Source organism: Arachis hypogaea, chromosome 11 (assembly GCF_003086295.3).
Source record: "Arachis hypogaea cultivar Tifrunner chromosome 11, arahy.Tifrunner.gnm2.J5K5, whole genome shotgun sequence".
Lineage (NCBI taxonomy): Eukaryota > Viridiplantae > Streptophyta > Magnoliopsida > Fabales > Fabaceae > Arachis > Arachis hypogaea.
Genome location: NC_092046.1, coordinates 145,817,990 through 145,831,168, shown reverse-complemented (window position 1 = coordinate 145,831,168; position 13,179 = coordinate 145,817,990). Strand labels below are relative to the sequence as shown.

Genomic DNA, 13,179 nt, shown 5'->3' with positions numbered 1-13,179 from the left:
AATCAAATTTAATTATTTAATAAAAACAAATAAATATTATCTTTATATATTACTAAAAAATTTTCATAAATTGTAGTAGAAACACCTGACAAGTTTTGAAGTAAATTGGTCCCTTTACATGTAAACCATAGTATGATGAGAGGCTTGCTATAAGTCTATTTAGGTTATAAGTCTTACAAGTTGGCACAAGTTCAATAAAATACATGCATTATATTCCCACATTTAAGAGTAAATAAATACATGTTATTCAACCACTTCCTGTTTTCAAAATGCGCTACTCACCATGCATTATGAACGACTCTTCTTCTTCCTCCTCCATGAAAACGAGTTTCTTGCCAAATTTGAAAATAATGGAACTTCAGAAATACACCCAAATAATTACAGAAATACATCCAAATGATTACAGAAATACACCCAAATGGTTATAGGAATTCACCCAAACGATTATAGAAATACACCCAAAGGATTACAGAAATACACCCAAAGGATTATAAAACTACACCCAAAAGATTTAAGAAATACACCCAAAATTCGTTGAAGTACACCTTATGCATAATTCAGAACTCTTTCTCCTTCTCCTCCTCATCTTCTACTGTTTCTTCTTTCTCAAAAACGATTTCAGAGCTTGATTTCAAAAAACAATGGAAATCGAGATTAACGAAAAAAGAAAACAGAGAAAAAAGTACGTAAATGAAGAAGGAGAAAGAAAAGGCAAGAAACGAAAGAAAAAAAAGAAGAAGAGGAGGAGGAAGAAGAAGAACGTGCAGCAAGAAAAAGAAGAAGGTGCAGTGAAAACGTGCAATAACAGTTTGAAGCGCGTTAATATAAATAGGAAAAGTATAGGGTATTACCAACAATAATTAATTATTATATTTTAAACACATATATAAAGAGACGCATCCAAAAAATATATCTATAAAGACACTTCTATTAAATACAGCCGTAAAAAAAGACATTTTTATTAGACACATCTACGAAGACACTTTTATTAAACACAGTTATAGCTAAAAGTTGGCAGAAGTTGGCAGAAATGTTGTTGGTAACGTAGCGAAACCGATATAAATAACTTGTAAAGACTTGTATAAAAAAATGCTTGTATGTGGAGAATTATTCTAATTGTATATGTCTAACACAACTAATATATATGTTTAGGTAGTGTAATAAAAATTCACAATAATGTATTTTAAAAAGATATGCGTTGAACTTTTATTTTATTTTATTGTAATAATTTATTCCATAAATAATATGTTGAAACCCGTTCCGATCGATATAAGTGAATTGATCAATAAATATATATAAAATCCATATATAAATATATTAAAGGAAAAATATTTTGAAGATATATTTCAGTTTGTCTTTAATTAGGGTCAGAGTATCGGTGATGAGTCGTGCATGGGTGTGATATTCTATTCTGAATTCAGATAACTTCAATATCACTGTGACTAAGTACATCGAATTTCAAACGCATCTTATTCTTATTCCCAGAATCCACTTTTTCTTCTTCCACCTCTTACCTTTTTTTTCTTTTATTAATTTTTAATTTCTATTGAACCTTATTCCTATATTCCGTCATTGCAAAAACATAACAATAATGCATGCAACGCAAGATTATGATGGAACACCCTTTAATTTCTTACTATAATGAAACCATAGAGATCAGTGATATTAATTTCGCTTCATTGAGTTCTAAGGAACCCAACCATGCATTTCAGATGACATGGCCTACCAATAATATTCGCTCTCTCGTTATTATTGGAGCTAATAACACCGTGCTAGTTTTATTGTCACATTCACCCTTTCATAGATTCGCATATATCATATATTTTTTTGGTGACGGAACATAAAATAAAGAAAAAAAAAACTTAAAAAAAAAAGTAATATTTTTCTCTAATAATAATGTCTAAATTATTAAGAGGCAGTAACCACTCTAGATACATCTGTTTGTTTAAAACAGCTGTCTTAGCCATTAAATCAGCCGCTCTGTTTGCTGTTCACTGGATGAGCACTAAAATAGCTGTCCAATTGCACTAGAGCATCTCTTTGATTTTGTCAAGCAGATCAGAGTCATTCCTAATCATGCTGGTTGTGCCTCGCGAAACAAGAAGAAACGCATCAAAATTATCAATTTCACATATGACCTCTTTGCACTCGCAATCCAAGCCATAACAAGCCCTCTCCAAATAGCATGAAGCTCACAACAGAGAACACTAGAAAGAGGTATACTGGCAGAACAACCTTTTATCCAAATTCCCATGCTGTCTCTAATAATACATCCAAAGCCAGCTAATTGCTCATTTTCAAAGACGCTTGCATCGCAGTTCACTTTACAGACATTCATTGGAGGTGGTTCCCAGTTATATTTCAAAGAAGAAGGAATAATATGTTTTTGGTTGATAACAACATTAGAGAAATCTCGAGCAGCATGTTTAACTAAGTGAACAATTTTCTCGTTACTCCATGGATCATCTTGGTGGAAGATGTCATTGTTCCTATCCCTCCAAATCCACCAAAAGGCCGATGCAAAGAGAAACTCATTTTTGTTGAGGCTAGAACGAATCCAAGACACAAAATCCAAATTAGAGTCCTCAGCGGTCATTCCCAAATTTAAGTTAATCCAAATCTGACGAGCTTTTTGGCAAGTCCTAAAACAGTGGTTAATATCCTCTAGAGCAAGATAACATCTCTGACAACAATCAGAAATAGAAATACCTCTTTGAAATTGGTAACTAGCTGTGAGAACTCCGTGGTTGAGGCAAAGCCAGAGCAGACACTTTATTTTCTCCGGTATTCTCAAGCGCCAAAGCCAAAGCCAATTTTCATTATCATTCCAGCCAAATTTCTTCTTCAATAGCCATTTATACCCGCTTTTAGTCGAGTAGGTGAGAGTATTTGAGTTTGTCCAAAACCAACCTGTTTTATCTCCTGTCTGCTTGATAGGATCAAAGAGCATCAAATCAAGTTTAACTTCTTCCGGAATCATTGTGCAAAGAATATCCCACCGCCAATGCCTAAGGTGCAAGACATCTTCTAACTTCAAGTGAGAATCAGAAATGTGCACAAAAGGAACCAAAGGAGCTAGCGTTCCACATGGTCGCCAAGCATGATACCAAAAGGATTGAGACATCCTGCCTGTACACCAATCAAAACCATCACGAAGCTTTTCTATTGTCTTATAAATCGCTCGCCAAGTGCTTGAAACATTATTAGAAAAATTGGGTGAAAAGCAAGACCTCCCAGATAAATATTTTGCCAACATAATTCTTACCCAAAGCTTATCTTTATTATGCAATAATTGCCAAACAAGCTTTCCGAGTAAAGCAAAATTTATGCATTGAGTATCTCTAATTCCCAAGCCTCCATATTTTCTTGGAGTGACTCCACTTGACCAAATTTAAGCAACGCTCCCCCACCTTTTCCTTCCACAAGAATTGTCTAAGCACAGAATCAATCTTTTGACAAACCGAAGTAGGAAAAAGAGTCACTTGCATCTGATAAATAGGAAGAGAAGAAGCAACAGATTTAATTAAGCAAAGCCTGCCTGCTCTGTTAAGGAGCCGACCTTTCCAACTAGCCAGCCTATTCTTTATCTTCTCTAAAGAGTCCGAAAAAATAGATCTAGCAACTCGAGGATGATTAAGGTTCACCCCCAAGTATTTGCCTAGGTCACTAGTAAAAGGAATATGAGAAACACCAGATAACATTTTCTTCCTTCTATTAGAGATATTTCTAGAACAAATAGCTTTAGATTTTTCAATGTTAACCTTCATACCTGAAGCTTTACAGAACAACTCCAAGGTGTGCACAACATTCTGAACTTGACTTTTCTTCGCTTTACAAAAAAGAAGGAGGTCATCTGCAAACATCAAGTGAGAAACTCTAGGTCCCCCTCTAGAAACAGCCACACCATCCCAAATACCCTCGTCAACTTGTTTGGAAATGAAGCACGCCAATCTCTCCATGCACAAAACAAATAAATACGGAGAAATTAGATCTCCTTGCCTGAGCCCTCTGCGAGGTTGGAAGCTGTCCAATCTATTCCCATTCCAAAGGATGGAAAGATTTGAGACCTGAACACAATTCATTACAAGCCAAATAATTAGAGAAGGAAAGCCAAAAGATTCAAAAGTGTGCTCAAGAAAATTTCAATCAACTCTATCATAAGCCTTTTCTAAATCAATCTTAAAAGCCATAGCTCATTTTCTAGACTTTGTCCGCTTAAGAAAGTGAAGAACTTCTTGGGCGACAATAATATTATCAGGTGCTCCTCTACCATGAATAAACCCTCCCTGAGTTGGGCTAACAATCTCATCCAAAAATGGTCGTAATCTATTAACCAGCACTTTAGTCACTAGCTTATGAATTACATTACAAAGACTTATTGGCCGAAAATCCTTCAATCTAGTTGGAGGGTCGCACTTAGGGATAAGAACAATCAAAGTTTCCAACAAAGAATGGCTTAACGTCTCCCCTAAGAATGCTTTCTGAACAGTACGCCATACCTCATGACCCACCACATCCCAATATTCCTTAAAGAAAAAAACTTGAAAACCATCCGACTCAGGAGCTTTAAACGAGCTCATATTATCCAGAGCTTCTTTAACCTCCAACATTGTTACTGTTTTAGACAAATTATCACAAGCATCCTGGCTAAGAGATGGCATAAGAATTTCTCCCATGTAATTAACCTCAACAGGCTTAGTAGAACAAAAAATATTTTTGAAGAAATGAATAACCTCCCTTTGCAAAACTTCCGGATCATCAGACCAAGACCCATCACTGACTAGCAACCCATGAACCTTGTTAGATTTTCTTCTAAGGATGGTTTGCATATGGAAAAAGCTAGTATTTCTATCACCATACCGAACCCATTGATCCCTTGACTTCTGGTACCAAAGCAATTCTTCCTGGGCCAAAACTATATTATACTCAGCTCTCAATTCTTCCTCTTTGTGCTTCAGAATCGGATCATCGTCAGCTTCCATTTTCTGTTGAATACGATTCAAATAACCCTCCAATTCCCTCTTTTTAATAAAAATATTGCCGAAGACCGTAGAGTTGAATTCCAACGAAGCTTATTGGACCCCCAGCAACTTCCTATGGATGCCAAAGTCTGTACTATCCCAAGATTTTTGAACAATGACCTTGTAATCAGGATGTGTTGCCCATGCCGCTTGGAATCTAAAAGGCCAGTTTCCTTTCTTGATAGGAACTCCTTGACATCGGATAAGTAGGGGACAATGATCAGAGTGGGAACGACTGAGAACTTCAACAAAAACTTCTGGAAAAAGAAGGCGCCATTCTGTAGTACAACAAACTTTATCCAATCTTTTTGCAATTTATCATATATTTATATTATCATCAATTCAACTAAAACTGTTCTAAGATCAAATAAGAAATTTTTTCCATTTCTTCTCATAAAATGATAAAAATAAATAATAAAAATACAGAGACGTGAGTGTTTCAAGGAGTTAATAAAAACAAGAGAAAATTTCACTCTCCTCCTTACGAGATGCTAAAATGTCATTTCTCTCTCTTCTGTTTTATAAATATACATTCTCCTTCCTTCTAACTTTTAAAAAATCTTTTTTTTAATTCATTTTAAATTTTTTGTGTTAACTAATGTTAACTTTATCTATTTTTTAAGAAAAAAAATTATTTTTTTAAAAAAATATCTATTAACAAAAATTTTATATTTTATCATTAAATTTTGCTAAATTATTTTTTTATTGATTAAATTATTTTTTAAAAAAATTAATAATTATATTATTTTTTAAAAATATCCTTTAATAATTTTTTAATTATTAAATTATAATTTTACCAAAATTTTCGTTAACAATTTTTTTATATTTTACTATTAATTTTTCGATATCTATATATATTATTTTAACATTAAATAAAAAATTTTAGTAAGATTATTTTTCAATATCAATATATATTAATTATTATACATATTAACAATGGTAAGATTTTTTTATTTAATGTTAAAATAATATATATTGATATCAAAAAATTAATAGTAAATATAAAAATAATTGTTAACAAAAATTTTAGTAAAATCATAATTTAATAATTAAAAAATTATTGAAAGGTAGGTATCTTAAAAAAAATAATTTAATTATTAATTTTTTTTAAAAATATTTTGGTAAAAATACAATTTAATTAATAAAAAATAATTTATTAAAGGATATTTTGGTAAGCAAAATTTAATGATAAAAAAAAATTTTTTAATGGATATTTTTTCAAAAAATAATTTACTTTTTCTTAAAAAATGGATAAAGTTAACATTAGTTAACACAAAAAATTTAAAATGAATTAAAGAGGAGATTTTTTAAAAGTTAGAAAAGAGAGAAATGTACATTTATAAAATAGAGAAGAGGGGAGTGCCATTTTAGCATCTTGTAGAAAATGGGAGTGAAATTTTCTCTAAAAAACAATGCTAAGTGCCATAAGAATATTTTTTTTTGTCATTACTTACTCATCAACTTAATTCTTTTAATTTAATAATTCAATAATATATATTATTTCATATTTTTAAATATTAATAACTAACCGATAGTTAAAAATAATAAATTTTAATACTCTTATAATATTTTTCTTAAAAAAACATCTTTTACATAAAATACATAATTATAAATAAAGCTTATGAACGAATAAGATTACGTTTTTCCTAATACATGTGTTTTCATTTTTTTTTCTCTTAAATCAAACTTATAATAAATACTACAATACCTTTGAAATCCAACATAAAAATTATGTGTAATTAAGAGTCGCCGTGTAATTCTTTTATGAAAAAATATAGGTAAATAACTTTTAACTAGTCAATTTTAAATAATTACAATTAATTAGTATAAAGTATAATTTAAAAATGTTTATTTAATTTGTTGTTGACTTAGGAAGTACCGATATGACACACGATACGGACACGACACGACACAGATATATTGACACATTTTTTTTTTATAAAAAATTGGATACGACACGTTTAGGATACGTTGTGAATTAAAATTTAAATAATATATTAAATTAATAAAGTATCATATTGTAAATATAAGAATAAATATAGTTGCATAAAAAAGTCTTAAAATTATACAATTATTAAAAAAAATAAAAAATTTTAATCTACTCTTGTCATCTCGCTAACAGAAAATGTATCAATTTCTTCTCCTCCAAGTCCATCATCTACAAACACCACAGCTTCAAATCCATCATCTTCTGTATCTTCTATTCTTCTTCTTCAATATAACGCAGAGAACCAAGAACGGCTAAACTAGTGAGTAAATAAGCCGCTAAAGGCAAACGGTAAGTAGATTTAGGTTTTGATTTATTAATTATTTTATTTTTAAATTTACATTTTGATTTGTTTCTACTTTAAAATATTTTAAAATTAAAAAGAAAAAATTGGTTAATCGGGCCATAAAATCACAAAATCAATTGCAGATTTGTAGTCCAGCTGAAAGATTCGTCTCATAAATATCTAAATCGGGTCGGACTCGTTCGAATTCGTGACCGCTTCACTAAAATTCTGCACCGTAAGAAGACACGATACACTCGTTTAACGTATCCACCGCGTGTCGGTATTGGATTGGCGTCCGACACGAATACGATGGCACCACGAACGAATCCGTGCTTCATAGTTGTTGACTAGACCATGTTAATTAATAATTGCTTAATGAGATTGTTCTTTTATTGTATATGTTTATTGTTCATAATTATGCATATATACGTATATACCTGTAAAATATTGCCCATTAAGAGAATAGTTATTTATAATATTTAATTTAGTTACCCATTGTCAGGTAATAAGATTTAAGGTGGAGGAATGTTAGAAAATCAGTAGATTTTGTTATTTGTAATCATCAATTAACTATCATTAATATTTTTAATAATTTGATATTACATCTAATCGTATGAGATTATTTATTTTTCTTTTAATAATTAAGTGTTAGTCAAATTTTAATAAAAACTAGTGTATGACCCCGTGTTCAGCACGGAAAAATTTATAAAAGTAAAAAAAAAATTATATGCTTCGATATTTAAAACAAAAGTACAAAATAATTATTATTTTAAGAAATTTATAAAATTATTATCAAAATCAAAGTTTAACTTAAAAAAGTGAGTAATAATTATTTTATATTTTTTAAAGTAAAATAATTATACACTGATACAGAATTTAAAATAAAATTAAAATATTTACATTAGAATACTATTTTTTCAAAGACTTCTCTATAAACAACATTGATGGTTGAATTTGCAGACATTCTTACGTGATTCATAAGTAAAACTTTTAAACCTCTCTTACTCTTAACTCTTGAAAGTACCATATATAGTTGGCCATGTGTAAAAACTGGTTTGGATAAATACAATCCAACATGAGATAAAGTTTGTCCCTGAGACTTATTAATTGTCATGGCAAACGATACCATTATGGGAAACTGTCTTCATTGGAATCTAACTGCGACGGTTTCATTTGTTGGTACCATATTCATTCTTGGAATCAAAGCAATATGACCAACATTGTTACCCGTTAAGACTTCATATTCTATGACATGATTTCCAAGCTTCCTAACTTGTAACCTTGTACCATTACAAAGACCACTGGATTTGTCAATATTCCTCAGTAACATCACCGGAACACCAACCTTGAGTATTAATTTATGTGGAGGCAAACCAGAGCAATTTATGCTATTCAGTAATTCAGGACTATAGATATCTAGTTGACTCTCCATATTCCCTTCATCCATACAAATGGAATCCGAACTAAGATATAATTTTTCCCCTCCAGGAATGATAGCCATCAGATGGTTGTTGACCTCTTCAACGATGTCTAGTGTGGGAGCCAGTATAGTTCTTACTTTGAAAAAAATCCTTTGAGGACATGTTTTCCAAAATATTTGGAAAAGAAAAATGAACCAACTCATCAAATGCCTGGTCCGAAGAAGGAATAACAATATCTCCTGGAAGACATATCTCAGATTCACCATCCATATTGTCACCTATTAGACCATCACCAACTTTCAATAACCACTCACCAAATTGCTCTGTCTCATCTTGATCTGAAGCAGTCGTCCCTACAGAGAGTCTCATGTTTTTTGTTAGTTTGAGCACCAGACAAAACTTTCAAAGGTAAGACAAATTCACAGTTGAATGAACGATGTCTTGTCTCGATCCTCGTGGAATGACAGGAAGAATTTGTCTAAAGTCTCCACCTAGTACAACCACTTTTCCTCCAAAGGGAAAATCTTTGCTATATGTTGAAGAACACCTCATGATATCACCCAAGCATTTATCAGCGCTTCATAGCAGTACCTACTAACCATTGGAGCCTCATCCCAAATTATAAGTTTGGCTTTCAACGGCAACATTGCTTGAGGGGAACCAGGTTTGAAGTTACATACAGAATTCTCAGTTATATTCAGCAGTATTTTGAACCTTGAGTGTATCGTTCTTCCATTGGGAAGAAGTAAAGATGCAATACCACTCGAAGCAACATTTAACACTATATCACCCCTTGAGCGAATCTCAGCAGACATAGGGTTCCAGAGAAATGTTTTTCAGTATCCCCATGACCATATACAAAGAAAAACCCCCCTTCATCATAATACACAGCTGTAACAATTTTATCGAATGCATATCTCTGCTCAGGTGTTGCGATGGCTAACATGTCTGAGGCATTTTTCTTTAAATAATCCATGTTAAAGTTTAGCTCTTCCCTAATAACACTTTCAGTTAACAAAGAACTATCAACTTCAGTTGCTAAAGGCATAGGAGGATAGTCTTTCAAGGTTTTACCATAGGAATGTAAGATATTGTCTATATCCATTAAGCACAACTGCTTAATCTCATCATCTGACATTGTTAACTCTGCATATTATACAATACTATAAAAATTCAATTAAACTAAAAATGATCAATAAGGAAAAACTTTTATCATTGTAATTAATAAAAACTCACCCCTCATGTTCATCACGGCTCTCTGTCGATACAAAATATCATCTGAGAGTTCATGCCAACATCTATCCCAGACATGTTCTGGTCTTAAGATATTGTTGGATGTTAATAGAATGACAAATAACCTCCTAACATATGATCCTGAGGCCCATGGGATTGCTTCCTTAATTGCATCAATAAATTCTTTGTCATCTTACAAGAGTTCAAGGACGAAGCATGCATCTCTATACATAGCATAAATTGTTCCTCCTACTGTTCTTATATCTCGAAAACTCATACATCCTCTTTGAGTATTCAAGAGAAGTCGTTGGTAATATTCTTCAGTATTTGCTGCAAAAAACTTGGTTAAAATCCCACTTTTAAGTTGTTAAATGGATTAAGCTACGCTATTTTAATTATTATGTAGTTACACATCCGCATAAGAATAAGTTTCCTAAAAAATATAGAAAATAAAAAATTGTATAATCTACAGATTATAACTGTTGAAAGTTATTTAAACATTTATTTTTTAGTGTAGATAAATCGAATAAAATGGACGTGGGGTACAGGCTATTAAGATTTTAAATTTAAATCATTAAATAAGTAAGATCAAAATTGAATATAAACTTGTCATTACCTGCAGGTACATGAGTCAACCTTCCAATTGCGAAGCTTTTCTTTCGAGGAAACCACTTTGAAGAATCGTCCTTCCAAACAAACTTGGTTGGAAACTCAAGATAAGTCAGACTTCGAGCATAGGGATATGACATGTTCGCCGCCATCCATCCCAAAAACATGAACTTATGAGATATTACTCTTTCGACGATATCATTCACATTAGAAGTTTCACCAGAAACCAAAGGTTGCTCATCATCCAAATGGAATGGAATTCTAATCACAAATGGTTCTTTCTCTTGGATTTCGTATCCAAATAGACGCCAGACTGCCTCACATGCCGAAATGTACCTACAATTGTAGTAATTCCTAATTTCGTCAACAACTTGTGTGGCTTCTGACAGATCACCAGCATTGTATAGAGTAGCTGTTACGCAGTCATTACCCTTGTGTACATACTTAAACAGATACTTAATAGAACTTGTTTGACATGTGTATTCCACATTTATGTGGCACCCAAACTTGAGCAACAATTCTGGATTATACGGAACAATGAACTTATTGTCTAGTACACATTCCCTTTTCTTCACTGTTTGACTGTTATCAGTATACCTTTTTTTGGGAAATCTGGCCTCATCAATGAGTGTTCGCTGTCTAAACTCTTTAGGATAGAACTTTGAACAGGATCCATTCTTCATGCAAGGTGAATTCTTGTTGTACGAACCACATGGACCATGTACCATGTAATTTTGAATAGCTCCATGTAGATTTGGCCTTTCATTTTCATCAGGAATCTCAGCTGTTATATGTTTGTCTATGTCATCTGGTGTGTTGTGGCTTGAACTCGTTACTCATGAATAAAAGGATATGTGCATGCGGAAGCCCTCTCTTTTGAAACCCTACAGTGCAAACGTCTAAAAATTGAAAAAGACAAATGAGCAAAGCATTACAACATAAGATTTTAATAAAGCGTTGCATAAACACAGACTTACATTCCAAAATTTTGCCAAAATTTTTTTCCTCTTTTAGGTCATCAATCAAACCATCAAGCTTGATCTTGAAAACTCGACACAATATATCAGGACGGTCTTCTGCCTTCAATCCAATGGAAGTCACTTCTCTTTTTATCTCATCACATTCAGAGTTACAGGTCATGGTGATAAAATAGCTAGGATATCCTGCATATCTGCAAATTGCAAATGCATCTTTACAATTATTCATCATATACCTAGGTCCACCGGTAAAAGTACTGGGAAGAATGATTCTTTTGCCAAGCCTTGCAGCATCTACATCCCCGATTATAAGACTTTCATGTAGACATTTGTATTTATCAACCCTCAACTGTGGTTGTTTACACTTAAAGAATTTTAACCTCTCTGATTCTACCATTGTGTAGGCATCTACCAGAAACTGTTGGAATAATCTCTTTGATCTCAGAATTAATGGAGATTCACACGTCCTTTTTTGTAATCGAAAAGCAAAGAATTGTCACAAAGTGATTGTTTTGTTTTTCTTTGTAGGCCTAGCAGAGATAGAATCTGATGTTTCAATACCTAAACAAAATTCATCCTCCCCATACGGAAACAACAATGGATATTGCAAGGCTAAATAAGATGGATGAAAAACATCAATCCGTTGGAGCTTTCTAGATTGACTCTCTATAATAATATCTCTATCTTTGCTAAGTTGTTCGACATCGCCAATAATCAATGCAGCCACTTCAGATGCAGATGGCAAGTTGTATGTCTTGCCATCTTTAGTCCTTTTACTAATCAACTTAAACTTTATGTTTGTGCAATTTTTCTGTTGGTACCTATCTCTTGCATAGCGAAAACTCTTTGCCAAACTATTATATTTGTCTAGCATGTTTCTTAATATTGCAACAATTTCTCTATCCCGCTCATTTATAGCTTTATTGGAGCTACAAAAAAAATAATAAAATTTATGTTATTTTCTCTCATGGATAAGAAATAACTAAAAAATTTGACTGGTTGCATGAAAATTACCGAAGTGTGCCTATTCGATTATCAATCTCATTTTCTGTGTCATAGATATATAGCTGGGCAAATGTTAGTCGCAAACTATCAGGAGGAAGTAAGCTACCAATGCTATGGTAGTTTTGACCCCCAAGCTTAAAAATTGGAGGAGCAGTCCCATTGTTCACCCCTCGGTCAATTTTTTCTGGCCATTGATGTAAAACAAAACATTGAATTAAATGTCCTTATATTTTTTCGTTAGATTATTGGCGGGTCCTTGTACACTGGAGTATGCTAGAATTGTAATAAATCTATGTTATATAAATGATTTTCGATGAAGTATACCTTTTGTTAAATATTGGTGTATGAATCATTTGGCAATCATTAATTATACGTACTATTTGTTAACACGGACAGTGGAGTTCTTGTCAATGAGGGATCCGTCCGTAGAGTTAAAGATTTAGATCTTATCTCTGATGTAGAAGGTCTTACATAATTAGGAGGAGTGTTTTTCTGTCCAATTCCATGCAAGGCACAGTGTACATCATACATAGATAGTTGCTTCCCTATGAATGAGTAATGAGAAATATATAGAAAATTTTCATCATTAAACTGATATAAATTAAATTTAGATAAATACGAGTCAATTACAGTGAGAAAA

General features: G+C 32.3%; 2 protein-coding genes across 2 annotated transcripts; both read right to left on the bottom strand.

Annotated features, from left to right (window-relative positions):
* Window positions 1–8,438: 8,438 nt before the first annotated feature.
* LOC140176280 (uncharacterized) lies at window positions 8,439–9,084 on the bottom strand. The gene is made up of 2 exons (XM_072206224.1): window positions 8,979–9,084; window positions 8,439–8,824 (listed from the first exon to the last, which is right to left on the bottom strand). Exons 1-2 carry the CDS (start codon window positions 9,082–9,084, stop codon window positions 8,439–8,441), a joined length of 492 nt encoding a protein of 163 aa, XP_072062325.1.
* Window positions 9,085–9,496: 412 nt separating this feature from the next.
* On the bottom strand, window positions 9,497–11,931 carry LOC140176279 (uncharacterized). The gene is made up of 4 exons (XM_072206223.1): window positions 11,771–11,931; window positions 11,535–11,728; window positions 10,565–11,365; window positions 9,497–9,861 (listed from the first exon to the last, which is right to left on the bottom strand). Exons 1-4 carry the CDS (start codon window positions 11,929–11,931, stop codon window positions 9,497–9,499), a joined length of 1,521 nt encoding a protein of 506 aa, XP_072062324.1.
* Window positions 11,932–13,179: the final 1,248 nt, after the last annotated feature.